Raw genomic sequence first — 27,955 nt, 5'->3', positions numbered from 1 at the left:
CAGCTGACAAAATGCTTAGTGTGGACAGCAGCTGGTATAGCTGGAGCTGCAGAAAAGTTCCTGTTGGCAGAGCTTGCTTAGTGCTGCTATTTGAAGCAGCAGCAGCCTCTGTAATGTAGACAAACCCTTGCACAATTTTTTTTTACTTCTTTCAACTGTAAGCTCTTTGTGGAAAGGACCATCTTCTTGTTCTACACTTGTACATGTTGCCTTTGGCAAGGACTATAGCTGCTATGGTAATGTTCTTACTTTATAAAAGGCTGAGGCTAAGTCCAGAAAACAAACAAGGTAGTCAAAACTGCAAAGTCCAAAGTTTAAAAAAAAAAATAAAAAAAAAATACAAGGACTCCTTTTCATTCCTCTTATGCCTCATGTATAATGGAGGGGTTCAAGGAAGAACCCCACTTCTCCCTCTTCCAGTAACCTTTGAGAAAAGTGCTCTAATTTGTGAGGAAAAATTTGTGGGAGGTATCTAGCTGCTTGCCTTTGAGTCATCCCAATCAAGCCATTGCTCTCCTTGCTTTCCCAGCTATTGAATACCTGCATTCCACTGAACTGGAACACAAGGACCTGAACAGGACCCAACCAGAGCTATAAGCCTGGAGTGCTTCATGGGAAGAGAAAGGTCTTAAAATAATTCTTTCCTTCTTTTTTTTTTTTTCTCCCCTTTTCCCCCCTTTTTCTAGGTTTGTGAAAGAGAAAAGACCAACCATTTCCCCCAACTTCAATTTTCTGGGTCAGCTTTTGGACTTTGAGAGGAAGATAAAGACCCAGGCTGGGCAGCCTGGCCCAGTCAGCAAGTTGAAGCTGTTGCATTTGGAAAAAAGCAGCGAGCACGGACTGATCCCAGACAGTGGCCAGAGCAGTGGCGCCTCCCCTACTCAGCTCTGCACTAACTCTACCTCTGGGCCTGCAGAACAGAAGCCACTGGACTCCGGAAGTCTTTCGTGCTCGCACTTGGTGTCTTTAGAGGATAGCTCGCTGGTACAGGGCCTAAATGGACTCCACGTGTCTCTGGACAAGGTAGAGGACAGCAATAAACTGAAGCGCTCATTTTCTTTGGATATCAAGTCAGTGTCCTACTCAACAAGCAGCAGCTGTGTGACTGCATCAGTGCAGGGCTTTGCCTCGTCAGAGGATGCTCTGGAGTATTACAAACATTCAACGGCTTTAGACGGCAGCAGCAAGCCGTGCCAGTTCTCCCCTGTCCAGGAAGTTTCGGAGCAGACACCCGAGACCAGCCCTGATAAAGAGGAAGCCGATCCTCCTGAGAAATCCCAGAATGCCTGGCAGCCGGACAGCCAGAACAAGCGGCAGCACATGGGAAGGCCCAGCAGCAACTCCAGCACCGCCCAGCGGTCGCTTCTGTACCCACTGCATCGGAGTGGGAGCATGGAAGACAACTATAGAACAAACTTCCTCTTTGGCCTTTCCACAAGTCAGCAGCACTTGGCAAAGTCTGCTGCTGGGCTAGGCCTCAAAGGCTGGCACTCTGATATCTTACCACCTCAGACCTCCACCACATCCCTCACCAACAGCTGGTATTTCGCTACAGAAGCCTCACACTTCTATTCAGCATCTGCTCTATATGGGAGCAGTGCCACTTACTCGGCCTACAGCTGCAGCCAGCTGCCCACTGGTTGCGACCAAGCCTGTGCTGTGCGCAGGAGGCAGAAACAGAGTGACAGAGGTGATTCGAGGCGCAGCTGGCATGAGGAGAGCTCCTTCGAGAAGCAGTTCAAGCGACGGAGCTGCCAGATGGAATTTGGGGAGAGCATCATGTCAGACACCAGATCCCGTGAGGAACTGGGGAAAGTGGGCAGCCAGTCAAGCTTTTCAGGCAGCATGGAAATCATTGAAGTGTCCTGAGCAATGACAGGCAGCCGTGACCATATAGCTGAGTTGGTGTCCTTGTTGTTTAAAATAATTTCCCTGTAAATCTGAATTTTTTTTTTTTTTTTGGTTAAAAAGGAGTGGGGCTTCAGTGTGACGGCAGTGAATAGATTTCTATCTATATAAGATATAACAAACTAATATCCGCACTGGGGAGCCAACGGCCAGATCACGTTCCACTTGGTGGGTGCCTACGTGGGATTCAGTTCCACCAGGTTTGAATTCTCTAGAAATATTGCAAATGCAAAGGTGGGTGGATCATCATCATCCTCACTCCTAAGGGGATGGTGTATTATGACAGGAGATGAGGTAATGGCTTTGCAGGGACTCCAGAGGGATGGAATGGGATTGTCCTTAGGCCTATTTGGTGGAATAGGATCTGGTCTGACTGTCATCTTTTTTTCTCCCCCTCCCCTAAAAGTGGATGGGCAGATGTTTCAAAAGGTTGGGGGTTTTTTGGTAATTTTTGGTATTTTTGTTTGTTTGCCTAACAGGTAAAGCGATTTTGTTTGTTTGTTTGTTTTTGTTTTAAATATGCGATGAATTGCACATCCTTGAAACCCTTTTGTTCAAAGGAAGCTTTCTTGGCAGCAGGCCATCTCCTTGGCTCCACTGAGACACATTACTAAAAAGCAAAGCTAGTTCTTTCCTCTCCCCCTGCTCCCCAAATCTTCAACAATGCACCTTAGCCCTGAGACTGAGCCAACTTCTAGAGGGAGACTATTTTTCTTCAGGACAGTGACTAGTAGTGAATCCAAAAAAAATAAGTGACCAATCACAGTAAGGCTGGTCTGAAAACCAAGTTGAGACAATGTACATACTGATGTAACTATCATTCTAATGGACAGGATTTAGGTGACTGGATAGGGAGCTGCTGTAGAGGGGGGGGAAAAAACAGTACCTCAAAAAATAAACCTAGGGCTTTCATAATTGCTGGCCTCTGGGTGTTGGGTCATAAGCAATGTGAATAAGTAGATGACTAGCCATGTTTTGAGGTTGATTTCAAGCTGTCTATGCACAGGATTTTTTTTGTTTTTCAGTTAGCTGAGAAAAGTGGTTAAAAATCCATCTTCTCAAAATAGGCCAACTACCCTCTTGATTTTTAAATGAAAAATAGAGAGGGGTTTTTGACATTGGATATGACATTGGAAAACTGGCTTTTGAGGGGTAGACCTGTTTATCTCTAAAGGTGAGATTAGAAAAAGGAACTGAATTACTTGGTGGCTGGCAGAGTAGTTAATGCTGGGTGCAAATAGAGGAGGGAAGGGGAAGGTTGATACTTTTCTCCCACACTGTTTAGGAGGTGGGCAATGTATTCCACAATGTTGCCCAAGCCCAAAAGATTTTTACGTGGATAAACTCCCCTTGCACATCCTCAGTCCGTCATATCAACTGACTTCAGTTGTTAATACCAATTTTTTGTATTTTGACAGAAAGAAGCCCTACTAGCCTGAATGGTCCAGGATAGAACACAACATTAAGCTCTTTCCCCCCCCCGCCCCCGCCCCCTCCAAATGTTATTTCTTTAATGGAAAATGTGTTTACTTCCAGCACTCTATCCTAAAGCAGTCCCCATTGGGCCAGTGTTGTTCTGGGTCCCAAGGCTAGTTTTGTTTTTTGTTTTTTTTCCCTGATGTGCTAATAAAATATGGTATTACTGATGGTAAGGATCCCAGACCCTGAGACTGCCATCCTTGTTGCTGGCTGGTCACTCTTTTTAGAGGCAAAGACGCATCAAGAATATCTCATTTAGGGATTCTCTTGACATGTCCCTGCTGGCAGAGGGGGCAGGGACACTTTCAGGGTGCCTTCAGCATTGTGTTTTTGCTTGGCAAGGGAGAAAAACCACTGTTTTTGCTCCAGCCCATGATTCCTGTGGGATGCTGGCTGCCACTTCCCCAGGCCACTCTGTGAGTTGCTGTAAATCTTGTGAGGAATTAACAACAACAGAGGCCCAATATTATGCTTCATTGTTCAGTCCTGCATTGACACATGATAATTCTTTATATCTTTGCCAGTGTCTTTCAGTGCATACGTGGCATTGTGGGTGTTGAGGGGCAGGAGAGAGATGTGGGCTGCAATGTTTGTACAATTTCAGTGCAGGCAGCTGAAAATATAAAACAAGTATAATAAACTATGACTTAACTGCTTTTTGAAGATGTTGGCTAAGGTTTTTTCAGCAAAGATCTGGTAGTCACTGAAGCCCTAAATAAGTCAGCGGCTTGTTTTGTTTTACTGTAAGTGTAGCTAGATGGTGACTCAAATCTCAGGTTTTACTATATCGAAAAAAGGACAGGATTTTGTCTGTCTGTCTGTCATGGTTTTGTTTTGGGGTTTTTTTTGTTTTTGTTTTTTGTTTTTCTCTTTGTGGCTAGGATGTGACTTCAATTTCCTATGGTGGACTGTTTAAAACTAGTACTGAGAGAAAGCTACAAAGTTGATTAACTTGATCCTAAGGAGCATGAGAGAGACAAGAGAGACAGCAACAGAAGTGGTTGAACATATAAGATTCATTTGTTCCATGTGTATGAAATGCAGGGAGAGAGGGTGGTTTGGGTCAGGGGTAGGTTGATACCACATTGCAAAGTAAGACGGGTCTTGGCTCTCCATTTAAGCATATTGCCACTGTATGCTGATATATCAAGTGAAAATGACTCTGACAACTGTTTTAGCCTGTACACACACTGTATGTGCACAATTTATAGAAATTAAAGTATTTAAAGAAATCCCTAACAGAGAAGAAAAACTCTTTTGCAGCTGAAATCTGGGCTTGACTTCTCTTGATTTCTAGCATCCTCTGAATCGGTGAAGCAAGGACAGGGTGCTAAAGGCTCAGCACTTGTGTAGGCTGGGTCCTTTTAAGCACATGGTGGAGAAGAGAGCCTGGAGCTTGTCTGGTCTGTGGGTGGCTGGTACCCTATCTCATTTGTACCTGAATGATGCTGGAAATGGTTTAAGAAGTTTGGAAAGTGAGGTGGAGGATGGGGGGAAGAAATGTGTACATGTTTTAATTTGAATATAATGTTCTTTTGGCGTATGGCAAGCTGTTTAAATGGTTCAAAGAGGTGTGAGTTTCTCATCTTGTGTTATGAGCATTACTTGTACGTTATGATGAAATAAAATTGGACGTGGTACCTGTTTATATAGAATGGCTGAGAAGAGCTGTTTATAATCAGCTGTAGAACATACATGCCACGTCCAGCTTAAAATACAATACCAGGAGTGTCCATATGGTATGTTGCCACTCTTTGTAGCTGCTACTGATTGTCATGTAGGCTGCTTACCAACATGAAAAAAACCCAAAAAAAACAGCACTTTAAGCTCAGCGTGCCCCTGCGCTCAAGCACAGCACATGCCTAGAAGAGGTGGCATGTTACTTCAGCCTGGCTTGCCAGCATCTGTTTGGATTGTGCACTTCAGTGGGACTTTCTGGCGCTTTTATCTAGTAGCTGATTGAATCAGCTTTGGATAAAAACACCAAAAAGCCCCACTGAAGCGCGTGATCCATAGCCACTGGGCAGCCGGGTCAAACTAACGCACTTCCTCTTCCAGGAAAGCACTATTTATTGGGGGGGGGGGGGGGGTTTCACATCTGTCAGCAGCCATAGTGATGAATTAATGGGTAGTTTTTTTGCAGTGTCCAAACAAATACTTAGCTGCCTTCCTTGAGCTTAGTAGCCCCCAGGAATCGGAAGTGACTCTGCAGTTTCAGTCACCCTACCCTGCCTATTTCTGTTCATCACACCTTCTCCCAATTCGAACAGTAGCTGTTGCTGTCTCTGCATTAACCTTTAAATGGTCTGCTATTATCAAGCACAGTTGTACTGTGGTTCTGCTTTACAAGGCAATAATCCAGTTCCCAAGTGATCAACTGAGTGTTTGCTGCAAGGCAACAGCACAGCTGTTTTACAAATATTTCAAACTGCTTAAATTACAGGGACAAACTTTACTTGCTAAACAAAGCTAGCAGAAAGAACTCGAGTCTAACAGTGCCGGTAATTGGAGAAACCAACTTTACATGCTGAGGGGGGAGTTGCAGTTGAAGGGAGTGTGGGCATGTTTACTGTGTCCCTCTTAAGCATGGAGAGTTATTACATGTACTAGTGTGCTGATGTCTCTTGATGAAGCTGAGATTGTACAGGAATACAGCACCAACTAGTTTTGACCCACAAGCTGGTAACAAGCACTGTCACCTGCCTCTCTACTGCCACTACAAACCCATTTTTGCAAGGCTTTTAGTAATGTCTCATTAAATCCCAAAACTTAAAAGTAATAGTATAAACTGCAGATCTTTATTTAATGGACAAAAGATGCAGAAGGAAAGGGAAGCCAGAATTATCACTCTTTTCTTCATTTAAAGAACAGCACAATTGCCCACCAACAGCACAAGTGACCAGCAAGCATAACCTTTTGTCTCATTTACAGAAAGCAAGCACAAGCGCTGAATAAAAGCTCAAGTCTACTAAAGGGGAAAAGAAAGTAAGTAAATGTAACATCACACTAGACTGCATCAAGGTCTTGCATTTTAAGTAAAGTCTCCATTTCAGCCTGGCCCCAATCAGTCCAGTTCTGATAGACATAGAAAAATAAAGTACTCCTTGTTCCCTTTTAAGGTCTATTTCTGAGGAGTCTGCTTTCAGTGAGCAGGCTTATCTTTCTCCCCTTCCTCTCACCAACTTTGCATGCCTCTGCTCCTCTCCCCAAAGCACCCCTGCTATCAGGAAGACAGCCAAAACCATCTCTAATTGGCACACTGGCAGCAGGTGCTGAAAAAAGACAAATATTGTCAGTTATATCATCTACCACCACCAACCAGTTTTAATATTGTGCTCAATTCTGCCGCCTCACAGTGCCACCGAACTTCTAAAATAATTAGGAAATGCATTGGTTCTTTACATAGTTTCAGCTAATGGCCAACTGCAAGGTGGTTCACTGCATAACAGATATATAATGCAGAGCAAATCTGGTACAGTGGAGTGCAAAAAACTTAAAACTGATTAACCTACCAGGTTGCCCAACAAATTTCAGGACGAGTGGTAAGTAACTATTTCTTGACAAACTCTTCCCTTGCTTTCTCCCCTCCCCTTCCCCAGCTTTCCCCTTCTAGTGTTGACAGACTTCTCCAAAGATGTATTTGGGCAGGAAAAGCTCAAGTGTCAAAGACGCAAATAAGTAAAAGTGGTGATTTGTCTCTACTGTTAATTATGAATGCAGTGACTATAGGACATCATTTGATAGCTAGTGCCTGTTCGATTTGACTGTCTCTAACCATGGCTGGCACTTTCCAAAGCATTCGCTCCTTGGTTTTTACTTTAATCCTCTTCAGTAGGTACAGACTGACCCCATGCTGAACATTTATGAAAGCTCTACCCAAGGTGATCTTGCATGAAATCCACTATGCTGTATATCAAGCTGTTTAAAGCTTAGCAAAAACTAACTTATCTGACATTAAGTTCAACAGCTTTCTGTACTCACAAAATACATCTTATTTCCTTAAATCCCTGCCCAAACTAGCATCTATGTTAAAATTTTTAATAGCCCCCTGAGGTAAAACATCCATTGTTATAATGCTGTTGTATATAATACCACCAAACTTCTCATAAAAATGCAAACTTTAGGATTCATTAGAATCGGCTTAGTTCCACACTACAAAACTCTGTTCCATGTCTGAAATTAAACCAAGCAGTACCTTCTGCGTACTCCAGATGAAATCATCACTGCAAAGTACGCGAAAGTTACTTCAGCCGAGTCTTAATTATTTTGCGCTGTCTGGATTTTAAGGACAACTATTATAAATAAAAGAGAAAGTGGGGGCTATTTTGAGCATTGTGCAGTTCCACTCCTTCCAATAAAGTGCTGGGTTTCTTTGCTTTGTTTTTGGGTCAGCTGGAATGTAACTATACTATTATCAACTGCTGCGAAACAGGCTGGAAGACTGGAAGCTGTCCTGTTAGAGGGAAGTGCTGGCAATTAGTCATTTTGGTAGGCATGATTCCAGTTCCTACTTGGGATCCAGGATGGTAGAGTTGTAATAGCATTGTATGCACCCATCAAAAGTAAACTCTGGTAGTTAGGTAACAGATCTTTTGACTAAGTTTTCTGCTTGGATGGTGACAGGGGAAGCAGATCAAACTAAGGCCCCAAATTTGCAGTTGATTCTATATGAGTCAATCTTGACATTGTGATGTCCTATGGAGAAGCTCCTATGGCTATCACCGGGGTTCTGTATGACCACATAGGACTGCCTTCCCTCTTTGGGTGACTGGGTACATGGTTTAGGATGCATTTCAGCCCCTTGATGCTCGCTTCCAGGCTTGTGAATAATGTGAAACAGCACTAGGCCAGAGCTGTTTTCCTCTTGAATAGGAAGATCTGCTGCAGCATGGGAGATGGTTTGGATAGAGGCTGCTGCTCACAGTTCCAGGTATGAGTATGCTCCCAGAGCATTATCCTTTGTCCTTACTCATTTATCTTACCCCAAATGCCTTTCAGAGGCAAACCCTCCCTTCCACTACGCAGAGGGCCTTAGTGAAATGGAAACCATACACATGCATGGCAGTAGGATATAGGGATGGTACAAAGGGTTTCCTCCTCTGTTTGAGTCCAGCAGGTTAATGGTGAAACTGTTGCCTCTAAACTCACTTATTGATAATTTTTTATTATTACCAAGAGAAGGCTATTACAGTGATGATGTGTTTTAAAGCTGTGTTTTGTGAACCAAATGGCAATATCACACTTCTTGCTTTTCAGCAGAAGCTGATATTGGTTCCTGGAGAAATGGGTATATCTGCTGAAAAGCTGATTCCAAAACCCAGCTTTTCTTGAAATACATTTGACTGCTGAAACTTTCTGTAACCTACAACCCTTTCCTATCCTTCAGTGATTTAGTGCATAGGGCCTTTAGATAATATAATATTCACAGCTCAACTCAAGCTAGCTTGCAGAATGAGACTGTTACTTTTTAAATAATCATAAGATACATAACACAATCAAGTACCTTCTAAAACCAAGGGTATTTCCCCCCCCCCCCAAAAACAGTCAGCCTAAAAGGAGATTCCAGTGTGAATCATACATTCTTCTTTATTACTGAAAACAAAAACAGTGACAAACACAGTAACTATTTCAAGCCAAGGTCATCTCCTGGGTTATGGAGACTTGAGAATGACCTTAGACACCAGCCCAGAGGGAGAGCATCTTCCTGCTGCTTTTCACTGAAGGAAGCTGCTTTTCACCAGGAGTAAACAACTATTCACAATGAACTGGAGGATAGGCAGTACCCCTTCCACCCTCCCATTAAATATGTAAGCTACCCCAGCTTTGGACAGCTCTGAGAAAAATCCCCAAGTAGTGCTCAAGACTGTGTCTTTAATTAGCCTTACACACCTCTGTGAAGTTGGGCAATGCTATTAGCCTCATTTTATAGATGGGAAAGAGGCAGGCAACTGAAAATTAAGACTTAGGCCCAAGCTAGAAGAAGTCTGTGTTAGAGCAGGGAACCTAATGATGCTTATTTAGGACCCTGAAGACCTCAGTTAACAATGGGAAGGTTGTTCTTCCTCACATTTAGAAGCAACAATGGCCCATCCAGTTTAAGGAGAAAATAGGAACAAGATAGTTAGTGGCTGTCACTGGCTGTGTCCCTGAACACAGGCTAACAAGGGGAGAGGCTTATGACAGAAAGTGCTGCTCATTCAAGACTTCAAGCTCATCAGCAGCAATCCCAAGCCCTAACTGAAACCCACTGCTGTGAACTCAGCACCGAAACTCTTTACATAAAGCTGAGAAGAGCAGGGGCAGAACTACTAAGCACACAGCTCTCAAGCAGACTGAGGAGGAGGAGAAGGAACCATAGAGGGATGGAATAGGACACATGAAGAAGTACCAGGCTGTTCTTGCACCAGCAGCTAGTGCCTCTCCAACTACTCTCAGCTCTTTTCACTACGTTCAAAGCAGTTCAATATTCTCATTGTAATTATCACACTGGAAAAAGCTGGGACATGGACTGCAGCTGAAAGTCAGACAAGCCTCTTCTCTCCTTCCCCCACCACGCTCCAAGACGTTAAAGAACTGAACCAAACTCTCACTGCTTAACACAGGTATCATATCGCTCATTCAAACAGGACTCCACTGGAATCAGGAAAGACTCCTAGAAGGAGACCACTGACTTCATTCCTTGAGAATGCTTGTTGACATGTTTCTGAGGCAGGGCCAGACTAATTGACACACACATCTTATGTGAGAGGACTTGCTGAGGAAGGAGAAGAGGAATGAAAGAGAAAAGCAGCACCACTGGGTGCAAGAAGAAAGCCAAGTTATAGAATCATAGAAAAGTGGGGCTGGAAGGGACCTCAGGAGGTCATCTAGTTCAACCCTCTGCTCATGACTTTAGAAGCCATTTAAAATGGGGGCAGGGGGACCAGGGAGAAGGAGAAGATAACAGCTTTGGGCATCTAGCTGGACTGTGGAAAGCAAGACCAACTCATGGAAAAACCCCACCCCAAGGAGCAGTATTGATAGCTATAACACAGGCCATTATCAGTGCAGCAATAAAGCAGAAAGTATAGCCCTGAACTAAGTCGTACAAGCATACAGTTTTCATTAAAGCAGGCTTGAGTCAACACAGGAAAAGAGTGAAAGATTATGATGGTTTCAAAAGGCCCAATCACCTTGACCCCTCTGACGAAGGAGAGAAGTAGGTTCTTGCTGCCAAAAGGGGACAGTAAAGGTGTTTGTGCCTTTTTGCTGTAAAATGACCCCACCCCACCATCATTACTTTAAAAGAAAAGAAAAAACACCTTTTTTACCTCTGCTATCATTAGGATAATCCATGCAGTTTTTGTTGTAGAAATAGAGACTTAGTTCTTAGCATCCCTGGAGCATGGAGCTAAATCTTATAGTAAGAACTGTTCTCCAAAGCATCTAATGAGTTTGGGCCAATTAAGTTTTAATGTTATAAACAATGCACCCAGGTTTCAGTGCTCTGCCCCTTTTACGACAGAAAGCAGTGAAGAAGGGCAAACCTATTTATTTTTCCTTTTGTCGCTCACCTCTGAGTGCAGCCAATGTCAGGGCCATAGGGCTGCATCTTTTTCACTGGTGCTGGCCAGGGGGTTTTCATGACATAAAAGAGCACCACAAAGTAGAGAGAGGTCTGGTGGGTTTAGAAAAGCATTAACAGGAAGTAAGTTGAATTACAAGCCAACTCTTGTCTGAAACGACAAAGGAGAGAACAGCATGCCTGTCCCATCAGGCACTGCAGGCATTTGAGATGACTTGGAGAAGCAGGTTGTGGAATAGACTGGAAAGGGCAGCAAGTAAAGAAAAAGTGCCACCAGGCAACTTGTGGAAGATGATAACTGCCCATCCCTTGGCAAATGGTCTAAAGACTTCTGGGTAATAAGCATTAGTGATGGAGACTAGTGATTGACTCATTATTTATAGAACAGAGAGATGTTACCTGACAGTTTACAGAACTAATATTAAGCAGAGATGATTCTTGTCACCTGTTGACTTGTGACAAATATTTATGTAAAAGCCTTTGAAAAAGTTTGTCACTGGGACCCAACTATGTAATTTCCTTCCAGTTAAACTAGTAGTGTTTAATACTTTACTTTCATACCCAATGCTGAGCCCCTCTTTCCTGTGTTTCCTTACTATTTAGATAGCACTCACAGGCTACTCAGCAGCACCCAGGGATCCACAAGATGGGATCCCTACCCATAAATATTTTTTCATTACCAGCCTTGTGGCTAGATGTTTCATGGCAACCACTCACAAATTAGGAAGCTGCTCACTGTGGCAAAGCTGGATTACTTCCTTAGTTCCCACAATGGTAAAAATGGGGGTAATATTCAAGCTACCACCTAAACTCTGCTGTAAAGTCAGGTTTGCAAAGCACTAAGATAGGAAATAGTGAGTGTATATGCACTTGTTTAGTGACAGAATTAACTGCAGAGCTATAGGATACATTGCTCCTTCAATATAATAGTATCTTAATACCATGAGTCCAACTGCCTGGAACTCAATGGGAGAAAGTTTACTATATTATCTTCTAATAGTGATCTAACTCAGTTTAGGCTCCCACCTCTCAAGACCATGCCCGTGGCATAAGCCTCCAGTTCTTAGCTCTACAGAGTTGTGGGATACCTATTACTCATCTTTTCACTGGCTGACAACCAGCCTAGGCCTCAGACCAGTATCTACTGGCAAAGGAGGAAACATCTGAAGGTCAGGCTGATTTCAGAAAACATGGCTGCTACCTGAAGCTGCACATGGGGTGAAACATCTGATAACAGGATTAGATCACAGAGAGCAGGAAATGATGCCCAAGGTTCATGCTAACAGATCTTGTCACAGTGCTTTACAAGTTAGCATGGATACCACCACCACAGAGATGGTGTAAAATATTTCTGGCTTTTAAGTTTCCTAAATCTAGGAAACAGCTCAAGACCGTGAGGCCATTGCCTTGAAACACCACTAGCCATTAACACTTGCACAAAGCAGGTGTAAAAATGTAAAACCCAATGTGTGGGTAAGGCAAGGGAAGAACTGAAGTTTGCACCCATTTGACTTGTATGTAAATAGGGTACATGGAGAATTAGGCCCCCTGGTACTCCCTTTACCTGATGTGTTCAGGTTACTTCAGTTACTTCAAGTTTGGCAAACTCTTGTTGTTCCTCAGACAGAGCTGCTACAAAAATCCTCATTTCCAAAGAACTCCTTTTCTAGCCAGTGCTTAGAGGGTCCTGGCAAAGCAACCGCTACCATGTTTGCAAAGAGAAATCAAAGCAGGCTATGGCCTACAATATGGATGCTAGTTCCTGAGCACATGGCCTTGAGCAAGGAAACAACAGAAGCTGGACACTATGTGCTGTTCAGTGAACAAACAGCATTACCAGAAGGCTGCTCTGCTATTTACTGCTCAGGTAGACCCAGAGGAGGTATTCTACGTTCTCTGGGGGCACATCTACACAAGAAGCTGTGTCACTGTAGCGATGAGCTATGTCGTCGTAGCTCATTGCTGTGGTGAGGTGGCATTGGCATGCACGAACCATGATGCTGAGGCTACTGTGCAGTAGCTTGAGAAAAAAAATGTGGGCATCAGGACTGTGCAATAATGCTAGTACTTAAGCAGGTACTAAATGACTACGCAGTAACAACTACACAATCCGATACACATGTAGACACGCCCTGGGTAAATTATCTAACCTTGTTCCATACATGGAAGATAGCTACCACAGGCCATCTCAAATCAAGCTGTTCTTTGAATTAGTAGCATTCAAAAGCCTCCCAGCAGGAGTCAGATGCTGCCTCAGGACTCCTTGCTGTGGGTAAACTCGGGTTTAGGTCCTACAGATTCATCTACTAACCTCAAAGCATTTTGCAGCAAAGGTGAGTCAAGAAGCATTAGCACAGTTTTACAGATGGAGATGTCATGACTCTAGTGGCTGAGATGACCTGCCAAAGCTCACCCAAGCGGCCTGGGGCAGAGCAGAGGATAGAACCCAAGTCCCCTGAAACTTTGTCTAGTGCTCTCACAAGTGGCCGTCCTGCCAGAGCTGCCCTGTGTTTGGAATAAAAGTAAGAATGTCCTGGTGCATTTGGAACATTTAACTGAGCACAATCCCAAAGGACTGTGTGGTTTTAGTCATAAAACACTGCATTCATGACTGTTCGTTGAATGATGGCAGCTGAGCCAATGCACCAAGCTCTACAGACACCTCAATCTCCCTTTCTTAAGATACTGAAAGAGCTATATTCTCTGATCAGCAAAACTACTTGACCAGCCTGCCATCTCTTCACAGTCAATTAGAAGTTTGCTAAGGTTCAGACAGGCTCATTGTGGGCTAGAGCAATTGTCCCAGATCCCTGTCACAACATGGGCATGTTGAGCCTGTATTACACCGCCACCACAGAAGTTATTTGCTGGAAGTTATTCATTTACAGCCTCATAAATTAGTGAGCCTGTAAAAACAGATGCCTTGAGGAAGGAGATGGTAAAGCCCTTCCCTGCCACACAAGCTATGTTAATTACGATCATAGGCAGGGGTAACAAGCTAGTTCCTAGCTCCACATTTTCACCTATAACATATTACCAAAGCCAAGGGATCTCATAAATATCTACCAGAAATCTACGTGTCTAAATCCCCAGCGGCATAGAAAGTAAATTAGGTTTATTGCATCCAGTATCCCTTTGAATTTTTCTAATAAAAGAACAGATGAAAGGATTGCTCCTCCCTGAGACCAAGTCTAGTAACAGGAACAAAGTAAATGTTTCAATATGAGTGGTGTTGCTGGAGGCTCTGATGAAGAAAGTTTATTTTTCTTCTCGGAACAACCAGAGTAGGCAGCTCCTTTATTGCTGGCCACACTGTTTCAGTTCAGTTCTGCCAATGTCGCAGGTCTCTTCTCAAAGCCCTGGCAAAGAGTCAGGCAGCAGTGCTGTCTGTTCCAAAAGGCTGCCAATCAAACTTACTGGAAGCATGTCCTCACTCTGGATGCTAGAATGAGAAGGTGAGGAAGAGGAGTCTGGGGCAACTAGGACTTAAGCTCCTGATCCGGTTTCATGCTGAAGGGCTCCAGCCTCTCATTCTCAGGCAGCATGCTGTTCAGCCTCTCCATAAGTGGGACTGTCTGGTCGATGCCCATCTGTATGCGGCGGAGGATGGCAGACATCTCATTGACCTTCTGAATCTGCTCTGCATACTTGGCATACCTTTTCTGGCGTTCCTGCATGAAGCCGTACAGAGTTTCCACAGAAACATCCATCTGTTTAACACACAAAAAAGACCCACATTAGGCTAAAGATTGCCAAGTGCCCCTGGGCTAGGCATAGAGTTTTAAAATGGTCATTAATAGTATGAAGTCATTTTATTGTGCAGTAGCAATTAAAAGAAACTTCTTTGGTGATTATAATCGTACCCATATAGCTACCTAACATAGTGGTTGTGTGATCACTTATGGCCTGAACGCTGTTTTGCATCCTGATTGCTGATTTGATCTACAAAATATTATAAACACAGCCAGTCTTCCCCTGCATCACGTGATGAAATTTCTAAACTCTAAATCAGTCCCCTAAATTATCAAAACCCAGGTGCAATTACCACTTTCATTTAAAAGCATGTGTTGAGAGTATGGTTTTTGGGTACACCTTCTACATACTGTGAGTATAATTATGTTGAGCCACTCTACTGCATAATTACAGTGTGGTTGCACTATTTTGATACCTACAACTACCATTAAGTGGAAGCTTCATGCGTTGATGGATATCTGTGGTGCGTTACTACTGTCAGTAATGTACCAGAATTCTAAAAATGAAGGTATTAAGACCCTCCCCCCACACTTCAATGGTATATTAAAAGTAGATTGATTTTGCTGTTGCTCTTGTGGCAATGCAAGCACACTAGCAATTAATCAAAATGCAACCATAGTCTAATCAAAGTGCAACTGTAATCAAAGTTACTATTATTCTGTACAAAGGGCAATTTTTGTAATTCAAAATGCATCATCTCTTTCCAACCATCTAGTCAACAACATTTTTGTATTTGAAGCCTCTTAAAAGTTCCAGCTGTTAGCCATTTATAATGGATGCATGACAGGTTATGTCATATTTTTTAATCATTTAATGTATTGAACGATTTAGTGAATACATCTCTCATTCACAGCCATTGTATTCCAGTTATATTCCAAACCCTCAGAAACGCCAAATACCAAGCTCTATAATCACATGCTCTGCTGGCTGTTCAAACTCTGGTATTTCTGAGTGCTTGGGCAAAAGACTTGCTCCCAGCACATAGCACTGGTAAGTGGGATCTCACAATCATGAACTGAAGGAGGACAGATCTCTGGACATATTTTATCCTGACTTCAGGGAACACAGTTGTAACTAAAGAAAATGTTAGTGTTAGCAACTAGCTAAGGATAAGAAAAACCCAGTGTGATGGCTTTGCTTTGCTTTAGACCATTGGTCTTCTGCTTTAAATACCAGCATTTCATTTCAAGCTCCCACAGTGAGACAAATTGCCAGTGTACCTGTAAAGCGTTTCTATTATCTAGTCACATGACTGCAAACAGTGGGAGGTAAAGGCATTTTTATGAGAAGACAATCTCTCTCTCATCCCCCTCCCCGCAACTGGCAGCAAATACTGCTGGTTAGTATGGACAGATTTAACCAAGGTAACTCGTTTGAAATAACTGGGTGCATTCCCATGAGCGCACACATGCATTCCTTATAGGACAAACAGGAGCGGCACATATTTTTGCTGTTGCTATTTGTCCCCAGGCATGCCCCTGCACGTGCACTCTGGCATGCAGCGGCTGCGATCTGGGTGCTCAGGGCCTGGCCAGCAGCTGGCCGGACTCCCTTCCTGGTACTGTACGCTGCTGCCGCATGCACCACACCGCTTTTTTTAGTGGCCATTTTTGGTTTTTTACATCAGGATCTCCTGGTGTCAAAAGAAAAAAAACCCCTACTGGACTGCAAATTAGCATGTGTGCACATTCAAATGTGTTCATATGCCCTGTGTGCCATTTGTGGTACTGCAAACCACATGTACAACTGATGTCCCACTCCAGCATCCACTAGCATGAAGTGAGTAGGAAGAGTTCTTTGGCTGTTCTTAAGTCTGGGTTGTGCATCTGGGGGGTGATGACCTAAGACAAAGGTTTGCTAAAATGAGCATTGAACTCAGCTGATTTTGTCCAAGCATGGCAAAGCTTAAAAAAAAAAAAAATAGAGGGAGTTATGTTTGTATGCATACACGGACTCCTTTTCAAACACTGGGGAAGAAATCAAGGGGAGAAAAAAACTGGCAGGAAAGAAAATATTTTACTAAGAAATCCAAGTTACAAATAGCACTAAAACAACATGTGTCTGCTTTATTGCCCTGGGGATTGAAAAGCAGTTTTTATATCACCTCCACCAGTGCTGCAAACAGGATCCATTAACCTTTCATTCTCTTAGCCTGCTTCCTATTGCTCTCAGGTTGAAATCCTTGCTTTTGCCTCTGTTCGTCCCTGTGGATTCCTCTCTCAGCCCTTTCACGCACAGAACCAAATGCAAACCAGCAGAGCAGGAAATGCCAAGTAGTGTGGAAACAATTTAAGCCTGTGCAGGGGTTTCCATTAAAGCACTAGCTTAATAATTTAGTACTTTGGTGCTAGCTCTGTAAACTGCAGTGTGTAAAAAAATCCAGACCACCACAGCACTTGCATGGAATGGAATTAAATTCAATCCAGGGCCTAGAAATGTCCCAGCTAATGAGAGACAGTAGTCAGTAGGTTTCCTTTCTGATGTCAGTGTCTTTTGTTAAACATAATGCAGGCCTAAGTAGAAACCTTGATCTGGGGTTAAAATTTTCCCTCAAAGATAGACTCTTTGCATGGCCTTGCAACTCTCAATTAAACAAACAGGATTAGTCATTCCTGTGCAACACATTTTATCTCGATCTCTAGGAACTTTGCAGCTATAGGTGTTATCAGAGATGTCAGTGGGAATTTTGGTGCCCTGGCAGGGGAGGGGGGTATTGCATCAAGGACCAGAGAAGCGGCAGGGGAGAATCTCACCAGGGACTCAAAAGACTCCAGTTGCCACAGTGCGGTCTCTCCTCACAGCAGGGTCTGCTGCTGCCACCGCCATGACCCAGTCCTCTTCAGAGTGGGGGCTGCTTCTGCCACTGTGGCAGTGTCCCCTCACACTGGAGGTTGCTGCCACCGCCACATGAGCTCCCCACACACCAGTGGCTGCAAGCTGCTGGAAACTGTTATTCTGGCTCCCCCTCTAAAACTGGCAATTGAGCTAGTTTGCTGCTCACCTGCTCCTAGTTATGCTACTGAGCGTCATTATCCTCAGTTACCAAAGTGGAGGCAAAAAAACGTTAAACATGACCTGCGAGGGAGAAAGAAAAGGAGGGTGCTTGCATGAATTTGGCTGCATTTTGGCTGTACGTGCAAATAGTTAGAAGGGCTGAAGCATTAATTGAGCAAAACAGTTCAGAAGGCTTCACATGAGGAACTCAAGCCACATACCTCTGAGCCAATGGCTTTCACGCACAAGTGTTGACTCCATGGGGACTTAGCTGCCATTTACTGCAATGGTGCTCAACTTTTCTGGCTGGTGGGCTGGATGGGCAGTGTCTGATTCCTCTGGGGGTCAGATCTGGCAGGGCCCCATCCAGCTGTGCAGAGAAGGGAAGAGGGCAGCTTGGCCCCAATCCAGCCACATGTGGAAGGGGGCTTGGGCTGGTCTCAACCTGACCTCTTGGGGGGAGGGGCCATGACCTGGCCCTGATCCAGTTCCATAGGAGGTGGAGGGGAGGGGAGAGCATGGCCCAACCCTGCAGGAGGAAGGGGGCATGGCCTGGCTTTGCAGGTAGCGGGGGAAGAGGTGTGGCCTAGCCCGATGGAAAGAAGGGGACACAGCTCAGCCCTAGCTCAGTGGCCCAGAGGGAAGGGGGCATGGCCTAGCCCTGATCTATTTACTTAAACTAGATCAATAGAGTCACAGTAAATGTCTGATAACCAGGTCAACATTCAGCACTCAAATCACAGCAGAGCAGTGCTTCATCTGTCACTAGTTCCTGCCATCACCCCATCTTTCACAATTAAATTAATTTATTCTTCAAATAACCATGAAAAATTATTGCCATTTTATAGATACAGAGGTATGATTTAGAGAGAAGAAAGAATATTTCAACAGCCATTGGACTGATGGAAATCAGGAAGTCCAGGCAGAACAGAGAACTAAAGTCCTCATCCAAATCCTTAAAAAACACGGGTGCCTATACATGATTAATCAAGTCTGCTCCACACTCTAATTAGAATGCTCTAGCATCACCACAGCCCCCCTGTGGGCCGCTGGGGTGCTTTAACTAAAGCTCGTCAGATGAGCTTTAGTTAAAACATCCCACTGCCATTTTTAAACAAGCAGGAGCTTAATACTCATGATGTTGCGGCGTTTTAATTAAAGCGGCTCTCCAGGAATCACTCTATTTAAAATGCCTGCCAACCCCCACACCCGAGTACATGTATAGGCACCCCATGATTCTTCCTAACTAGGACTTGGGGAGAGACAGAAATATTTTCAATTGAACTACAAGAACTTATAACACACATCTTCCCAGACTTCCCCTCTCTTCCTTCTCCTTCCTTCCCAAAAGAAACCCTTTTGCAAGTCAGGGAAGCCATGGTTTGATATTTTAAAAATAAAAACAGATATTTTTCCCTTTTCAATAAATTAGTGTTTTCCAGGCCCTCCTTTAGCAGCATAAAGTAGCAAAAATGGACACTGACCTCTAATCAGTTTCAGCCATGCTGTTAAATGAATTTTCCCTAAAATGGACTATGCATATTATCTCTCCAAGTATACAGCTCAGTGCTCTGAACTGATAAGGTACTAAAGAGACTCTACAATTTGCAGACCCACTTGTAAATATACAGATTCAACACCAAAGCAATTCATGGCATTTTAGTTATGTTACACACAAACTGTTGTATTCATCCCAGAATTCTTTTTATCTCAGGCTGCTGAACAGAACTAAAATATTACATCAGAAAATGAAGGACTTAAATCAGCTCTGAAAGCTGCCTGCTTGTTTTTCAAGAGACAGTAGGAAAAAAAATGAATAGGAAAGAGAGATGTATTTGGTAGCCGTATTGGTCCGAGACAAAACTAAATGCAAAACTCTAGAACTCGGTTCGAAGATGAAGAACAACTCACAAAGACACTCTCATGGACACAGAGGAACAGACTTCTATCTTCAGCTCCTTTGTGCAAAAATGAAGTTTTATTTCTTACCTATGGGAACTTTTTACCATCTTTATTTTCCCCTGAGCCTGAGGAAAGGCATGTGAGCCTGAAAACATGCAGAAAAGACAATATTTTGCAATTTTTTATTTGGTCTAATAAATGGTATCATCTCTGAACTAAGAGCTCTAGAGTTTTGCATTACCAAAGAGAGAGACTCCTATTCCTCTTAACCAGCAGGTTTTCTTAGCACCTGAAAAGTGGATCTACCAATAACTTGAGTCCTAGGAGGTTCTATAAAATTGACCGTAACTCTACCCTCCCCTTCTGCTAGTCACATTTCTTTCCTCACTTATTAGAGCAATGCCCTCCACTTAAATGTCCTCTGCTGTATGCTGTCAGCATGAATGAGTTTCTTCCTGCAGCTGCACAGAAATCACATCTGAGAACTGACAGATAGGAACATGACTGCATGGAATATTAGTCATGATGAGCTGGGGTGGAAATGCTCTTAAAGCAATGCATGCCAAGCTGAAGGCAGCCCCTTTCTCTGTCACACGCTAGAGAAAACATTGTTTCTGGGTTGCCTTTTTTGGTTGTTGATAAGTGTCATATCATACTGCTGTTCCCTGTTGCTCCTGTGATGGTAAATGCAAAGTGTATGAGGGTGGATAACTCAGAAAGTGCAGAATACTGCAGGCAAGAGACGTGAGCAGCGATAAGAAATCCTGAACCCTGCTGTTTGAGTGTCAGTGTGCATTGCCAATACAGTTTTGCTACTTTGCTGCCAGGTAAACGTTAGTGAACTAGATGCTTTCAAGTTTTGGTTGCCACATCAAAGACTGAGCTCAGCTTAGTCATCTCCTTTTCTGGTTATGTAACCTGCCTCTGATGCCAGTGTCACCAAGAGTTCATTCAGTACGCATGCATGACCAGGGGCTGAGAGATCACACACATTAATTCTAACTAGATCAGCAGGGATTAAGCCAGGGATGCTTAACCACTGGCCCATGGGGCAGATCCAGCGCACAGGGGCACCCAGGTGCCTGAAAATTTGGTGATGGGAGTAGTAACTGCCAAATTTCCAGACCTGTGGGGAGCCCTGCGGGTAAGACAGCAAGCTGAATGTACATGCAGAGACAGCCCGGGGCCTGATCCAGAGACATTGGGGCCCAGCCCCAGGAGGTATGGGGTTGGAGGAGGCAGCAGAGCAAAAGATTGAGCATTACTGGATAAAACAGTATGCTGGAACCTGGGCCAGACTCCACATCTGTAAACCTCCAGTGTTTCTTTATGCCAGGGATTCTCAACCAGGGTGCAATGTTTGAGAATTTCAAATAGAAATCTAAGCCTGCACTACAGATGTAAAAAAAATCCATAGTTGTGGTCTTTGAGTTCTCTGCAACAGAAGAATTGATCTAGTTTTTTTCTGTATGCAAAAAATGAGTGAAAAATAAGAGTTGGCATTTTCCAGTGGGTGCCTCAAGCCTATCCAGGGATGCCTTGAGTCTAAAAGGTTGAGAATCACTGCTTTATGCCAAAGCCCTTGTGTCAGTATGGCAGTAGTAGCTGGGCTGCAGCACGTAAATTGAGCCAAGGCTACAGAACTTGTAAGGCAAAGTTGCTCTTAAATCATTCACCTTTGTGGACCAAGGTTGTATGTGCGGCAGGAGGCCCCATCTGGCCACATGGAAGAGGCTGGGGGGGAGGGGTGCGGCAGCCCAGCTCCACAGGGAGCTTGACTCAGTCTTTTGGGATGGGGGAAGGAGGCAGGGTTTGGGATGGGATATGGCCTGGCCCAACCCAGTCCCATGCGGTTGGGGGGGAACTGACTTGGCCCTGCAGAGAGGGAAAGGGGGTGTTCTTCAGCCCCAGCCTGGCCCCTGGATGGGGAAGGGTGTGGCCTGGCTCCAATCTAGATGTGGGGGGCAGAGGAAATGGCCCAGTCCGGTGGGAGGTAAGGGATGCAGCCTGGCTGTGACCGCCCACATAGGCCTTGGGAATTTGGCAGGGGGGAATGGCCACTGCTGTCTTGTCACCAAATTTCCCAACCCATAGGGAGCCCCATGGCTAGATGCAATACGTCAGAGTTTGAGCACCCCTGATTTAAAGCAACCCCATAAGTTACTTATTTGAAAATAAAGGGTTTTATACAAATTATATGAGCTTTGCATGGTATAGGCCAAGGGTGTCAAACATACAGACCATTAACCAGATCTGGCCTGTGAAGCCATGTCATTTAGCCTCCTGAAGGAGGGACTGGAAATTCAAGAGGGACTCCTGGAGGTACTGGAAAGTCCAGAGTGGGAAGGTGGCAACACTAATTCAAGAAGCTTCCTGAGCCAACTCAGGCACCTGCAAGAGGTAATGCCACTGCTGCTCACCTTGCTGCTGGGGATGGGTCCAGAAATGGCCTGGAGGAGCCTCATGGTCTGAATCCAGCCCCGGTGGGGGAGGCAAAGAGGTTGAGAGCCCTGGTATAAGCTATACATCTGTGCCTTCCACAAGCCCTGACTGCAATATCATGCATGTCTCTCAGAAGCTCCCTTCAGTGCTTCTATTTTTTCCTTTAACCAGACCCTTAACAAAGGGTCCTTAACATAAGATCTGACTGGAATCTCTTTTCACTTAAATATTGCTATGAAGTTCTGAGGCTTTTGTTAAAATAATTACCAGCTAAATGCATTTGAGAGTACTTCTTTTCAGTAGATTTTTTAAAGCATTTCACAAAGGAAATCAGTATCATTATTCCCCATTATACAGATAGGGGAACCAAAGCACAGAGAATAGAACTGAATCACTTATGACTCTCTTAAGGAGGTGTCTCTTTTGAGGGAAATGCTCTGGTTTGGTTACATAGTTGCAGTAGGACTGGGCCAAGTATCTTCCCGTGGTTCCCACAGACAGCTGATGAGAGGGGTGGCCACCAGACCTTGGCTCAGTGCAACTGGGGTGTTCTACCCCACTGCTGAGTGCTTTGTGGGCACTTGGCGGCTCTCTTTGCTTAAATGCAATATCCTCAGCAGACTGCTTGCTAGTCAGCAATGCTGCTAGCCAAAACTGTTTGCCATGCAGTTATAAGATGGAGAGAGTGATTGCCCAGCTGCACAACAAAGGCTGGCACAGTACCAGTCCAAATTGTGTGTACCCCAGGGGACCAGGCACTCAAGGGACTCAGTCCAAGGAGTCTGCTCCCAAGCGGGATAAATCTCGTAATGATTACTAGTCACGAATCCCAGCAGGAGTGGTGCGTACCAGTTGTCACTTGACTCCGAACTCGTCGGTGGTCACTGTAATCAATATGTTGCATGGGGCATGCTGAGCTCTTACCCTGATAGCTCTAAATAACCCAAAAGAGGTACTCGTCGGGGTTCAGTAAATCATCCCCCAGGCCAATGACAGAGCAAGGAACAGAACTAAGCTCTCAGGTCCATATCTGGTGTAGTATCTACTAAGCTTCATTATACAGCTTAAATACATCCAACATGAAAAGAGACCTGTTCCTACTGTTGCATGATTAAATATAATTCCCACAGATTTTGTTGTGGACAATTCCTGTCTACTGATGTTAAAACTTGCTATGCACAATTCTTATTCTTGCCTTTATGACAATGGCTAAGAGTAAAGTTGAAGGTAACTGAAGTTGAAGGTAACTGAAGTTGAACTTGGAGATCAAATTAAAAAAAAAAAGCCAACACTTTTCAGACTGAGAGGCAATACTTTCTAATACACCATACAGATAATCTGCCCAAGTCACCACTACAGGGTACTACTGAGACAGACAGTGTAACAATTATTTACACATGGTAAAACTGGTTGCCAGTTCAAGTGCCAGATAATAACTTTGAGGTTTGTATGTATCCTGGTGAAATTAAGAGGCTAACACTTCCCTGGAGATCTGTGAAAAGTGGATCATCACTAGGCTCCTGTCCAAAATAACCAACTCCCTCCCTGGTATTCCGCTTTGGGCAGCAGATAGTCCCTTAAGGTTTTAAAACTCTTAAGAAAGTATATCACATACTGTGTTTATACTTATGAGCGACAAGAGTAAGTTGGAAAAAAAACAAGCTTTTCCCCCCTTGTTGCGGAGACATGGAAGTTAACAAAACTTGTCATCATGAAGAGTTCAAACAGTATCTCAGTATCCACTTTTCTAAAGCATTTATATCCTCTGCCATTCCTACCCCTGCCTAGTGCTAATCTGTTTCATATGCAACCACAGTCAATGTCAAGGAACTAATTTTGTCAGCAAATTTTCTCCACTTCACTTGATGGTGTTCATTTGATTGATTTAACAAAAACGAACATTTTCCAGGTGTATGACTATGCCTGACATGAAGTTACACCTTAAAAGAAATCACAGAGTGAAGCTAGTTATGAAATTACTATTCACTCAAACGGGGATTGGACTGCACATACTAGGGCACCTATGTTCTCTGCCTATTAGTTTTTGGGTAGAAATGAAAAGGTACAGTATTGGTTTTGACCTGTAAAAAGCCCTAAGTAATTAGGGACTGTCATACATGCAGCACCATAAAACGCTGGGCCATTTTAAAAACACTAGTCCTTTGCCTAACTTCAGCAAGTAAAATGCAGTCTTAACATGTCCAAGGGGGGCACAAAGGCAGTGAAATTTAATTTTGGTGTCCTTAAAGAACTTCTGTTCTGAAGCAATGAGCCTCTACATAAATAAATGAAAAAGCCCTTGCCTGTCTTTAATTAAATGGTTGCAGGAGAAACACTCATTCATTTTGGACAGACCAGTGCTAACTTACAGAACTCTGATGTCAACTTACCAAACAGTTCTGTTATAAAAATATAGCCTCCAATTCCCCCACTTCCTGATTCTACGATGACGACATATTACTCATCCAAAACATTCCCAGCCCCAGCTGGAATGCTATAGACTACAATACTCGTAAGTGGTATTTACCATTAAAGCTTCCCTTTACTATAAATTTCAGATCTGCATTTCCAACATGTCAAAATGACTAATTTCTACCAAGTGGAGTTTTATGCAAGCTGTTTTTCTATCTGTACAACAGCCTTTGTGGCTTTGATTTTAAAAAAGCAGTTAAACTTTTAAATGAGATGTTTCTTAAAAAGATCACTGATTTCTTTTTAAAAGTTAAGAGGTATTTACTGAAAATATGCTGTCAAAGACAATATCATTAAGTTTTCAGGCAGTTGTTTTCCACAGCTTCACTCCCGGGAGCTGACAGCTGCTTCTTTTCTTTTCAATTAGACCAAGACAAATCTGCTAAAAATGAGATAATGAACTTTGCCACTCTCTTAAAGGTTTAGACATAATGTAAGTCGGGGAAGCCAACAGAAGAGCACAAGGGCATAGCATATATCTCAGGGGTGTTCAATCCCCAAACTACAGGCCAGATCCCAGTCCCAGGTACTGTGTCATCCGGCCCGTGGGGCTCTACACGGACCCACTAGATCAGGCATGCAGGGCAGTGCATGGCCCAATCCTGGCGTGTGGGGTTGGTGTGGGGCCTCCAGAGCTGGATGTCCAGGTGGAGGCAGCACAGGGCCTTGGGATCCAATCCCAGCACATGTAAGTGGTGAGGCCCAATTCTTGCACATGGGGTTTGATCTGGTCTGCAAACTGACCCTGCACCCCTCATTTGGCCCACAGGTTGCCTACCTTGAATGAGGTTAAGCAAAGGTTGAGCATGGCATAGCTTAAGGGAGCAAGCTCTCACCCTCTGTCCCTTCGTCCTTTTACGAAAGGAATGTTAATGCGTTTCTACATCCTTCTACAGCAGAAGGAGAATCTCAATGTCATTTGGGTTACTGGTCATTAAGGGGTTTTTTTGCTGGTTTGTTTGGTTTTGAGAGAGTGACTCTCTCTGGATTGGCGGTTTCATCAGGAAAGAGCACACACAGATTGTGAGAATCACTCTTCAATACAAGAAAACACCTTCATATCCAGGACAACAGCCTTTGAAGGTGGTGTATCCATCCTGCCTTCATTTTGGAGCCTGAACAGTCTGGCAGTTTCTGAAAGCCTACACTTCCACTCACACATACAGTCTTCTGGAAGCTCCCAGTGAGGACAACTGAAACATAAAACGTAAAGGCATGTATTTCCCCAGCAAACTAGCCCAAGACCACAGCAAGCCTTTAAGATATCACACAAAGAAGGGAGAGGGGCTTGGAGCACTGGATCATTTTGGAATCAAGAGTTCCAGGCTCTAATTCTGAAAGCGATTCATGACTTTGGGATCCTTTTGGGGGGGGGGACAAGATTGGGGAGGGGTGGGACTGAACCTAAAAGGAACTTGGCTCTCAGGAAGGGCTGCACTCTGCTTTACTCTCACCTGAAAACCAGGCCTCTTTTAGATGGCTCAATGGATGCCTTTTAATTTCCACCCCAAAATAAATGTACAAGGCATGACCAGTTATTTCAAACCCCAAAAGGTAAAACAAAGCAGAGGAATCTGAAAAGCAAGTGGTTAACTTTCAGTTTGCACCTAGACTACCAGGAAAACTGTCCATGGGCTCAGTTAGCAGGGAGACTCTAATGCTCCTTTTTTGGCCTTAAACATCTACCAGTTTTTGAACAAACATATCACTGCTCCATGCGCTGGGCCTTGCATATACTAACAACCACTGTGCTTGCCTGTCATGCAGATCACCATGCCATCTTTTTCCTTGCTTTGTTGAAGCTTACCTGGCTCTGGATGCAAGAATTCAAGCTACATTTGCTGAACCCCTATCACAGCAGTTTTTTCACATATGCCTTTAGAACATCCAAATGGCAGCATCTGTACTGTGCTGGGGGCTCCAAGTAATTTCTGTTTCTCTCCCAGTATACTAGAGTAGTCCAGGAGGATACGGTCAGTAAGCTGGACTGTGTCAAGCTTCGTAAATATTTGCCACTACACACTGTGCTCTATCCTATTCAGCTTTTTATACGGGCCCTCAGAGATAATCACTCACAACAAGTCATGTAACTACTAAGAGAAGACCTTTTTACACCCATGCAAGTCTCATGCAAATGCTAAGGAAAAAACCCTTACATTCATAAAGGGAGATGGAGAAAAATTATTTACACTGAAAAAAGGGGTAATTTTGCTATGTTTCTAGCATGAAATCATCTAGACAGATCACATCTGATTTATGTGAAAGTGCCAGTTAAAGGGCTGCTAGTATAAGTTCAGAAAAAACACACTCTGGGATTCTGTACATTAGGTATTTCAAGGGATAAAAGCAGCCAATGTTTTCAAAACTGGGTGCCTAGACTCGTGCATCTAAAGGTGTGTTTGTCTCTTGAGCAGCCCAATTTTTTGAATATACAGAGCACCTTCTGGCTCTCAAAGGCCATTTTTGCAGCAGCACTTAACCCAGAATTCAGGAGCCTACTTTTGAAAAAAACCTTAACCGCTGTATAGGAGACGAATGCACTTCATTCAAGTGCACACCCTCTTATAAAACTCCACTTTACGAGACTGCTGGTCTTTAAAAGGAAGACAATTTGGCCAGCGGTTGTCTTTGAATCATTTTCAGTGAGGGTCATCTGCCTTGCCAAATCCTAAAATTTCTGCCTTCACAAACACTGCAGCAGTAGACCTCTTCTTATAAAAAGAGAAAGAGAGAAAGAGATTACAAATAATTTTTCACTTCGGATAAAATGCAGCGGAGTTGTTCCTTGCTCATATTTTCCAAGAAGAGGCGGGGGGAAATCACTTATGGGTAGGATTGGCACCTTGAAAATTTCAGCCCAACAAGGCCCACGGGCAAAGCATTACATACTGAAGATAGGGAACAATGGAAAAAGTTCAGCAGTCTTGAAGTATGCTTTCACTCTGAAACTATCTGGAAGATAACTGTGTAAAGATGGCATCCCCTTACTTGAACAGAGAACCAGAAGAGGTCTCCTGGATCAAAATCCAATATCCTTCTGCCTAAAGCAATTGTATTTTATAATCCCACTCAGAATAACAACCTTCATCTGAAAATAAGCAAAGTCGTTTGCCCACACACACACTACGCTGACGGGGAGACTGTCCTGGAACCACAGCTCCAGTGGTTATAAACCTCCCCCTAATTTCCAGACTAAGTTTATTCACAGTCGATTCATGCCCATTTGTTTGTGTGCCAACACTGTATTTTAGAAGCTGCTTGTAACAGATAGTAAACACCAAGGAGGAAAGTGTGTCTATCTCCCTCCAATATACTTAAGGAGACCAAATCATGGCTCCTTCCCCACCTTAGCTTTCCTGAACTAAACAAGCCTAGCTATTCTAGACTCCTCTCCTGAAGACAGGCTGTTGTAAGATGCCCCTGGTCATCCCAGCAACACTT

At 43.8% G+C, this 27,955-nt stretch overlaps 2 protein-coding genes across 10 annotated transcripts in view; one reads left to right on the top strand and one right to left on the bottom strand.

Annotated features, from left to right (window-relative positions):
* Positions 1-6,372, top strand: part of DUSP16 (dual specificity phosphatase 16) — an 87,421-nt gene extending 81,049 nt beyond the window's left edge. For 7 of the 8 annotated variants that reach the window (XM_025213461.1, XM_025213459.1, XM_006031791.3 and 4 more), the window contains one exon: positions 687-5,109. In XM_025213461.1, coding sequence (XP_025069246.1) covers positions 687-1,869 — 1,183 coding nt within the window. In that variant the 3' untranslated portion in view covers positions 1,870-5,109. Of the gene's footprint in view, positions 1-686; positions 5,110-6,318 lie in introns of those variants that run through there. The other variant, XM_025213458.1, reaches the window with a different exon arrangement.
* A 688-nt stretch (positions 6,373-7,060) lies between these two features.
* BORCS5 (BLOC-1 related complex subunit 5) overlaps positions 7,061-27,955 on the bottom strand; it is a 124,863-nt gene continuing 103,968 nt past the window's right edge. For both annotated transcript variants that reach the window (XM_025213462.1, XM_006031792.3), the window contains one exon: positions 7,061-14,661. In XM_025213462.1, coding sequence (XP_025069247.1) covers positions 14,431-14,661 — 231 coding nt within the window. In that variant the 3' untranslated portion in view covers positions 7,061-14,430. The remainder of the gene's footprint in view (positions 14,662-27,955) is intronic.

The sequence above is a fragment of the Alligator sinensis genome, unplaced genomic scaffold (assembly GCF_000455745.1).
Source record: "Alligator sinensis unplaced genomic scaffold, ASM45574v1 scaffold91_2, whole genome shotgun sequence".
NCBI lineage: Eukaryota > Metazoa > Chordata > Crocodylia > Alligatoridae > Alligator > Alligator sinensis.
Note: the sequence above shows the minus strand (reverse complement) of the source record. Positions and strands in the feature narration are given on the sequence as shown.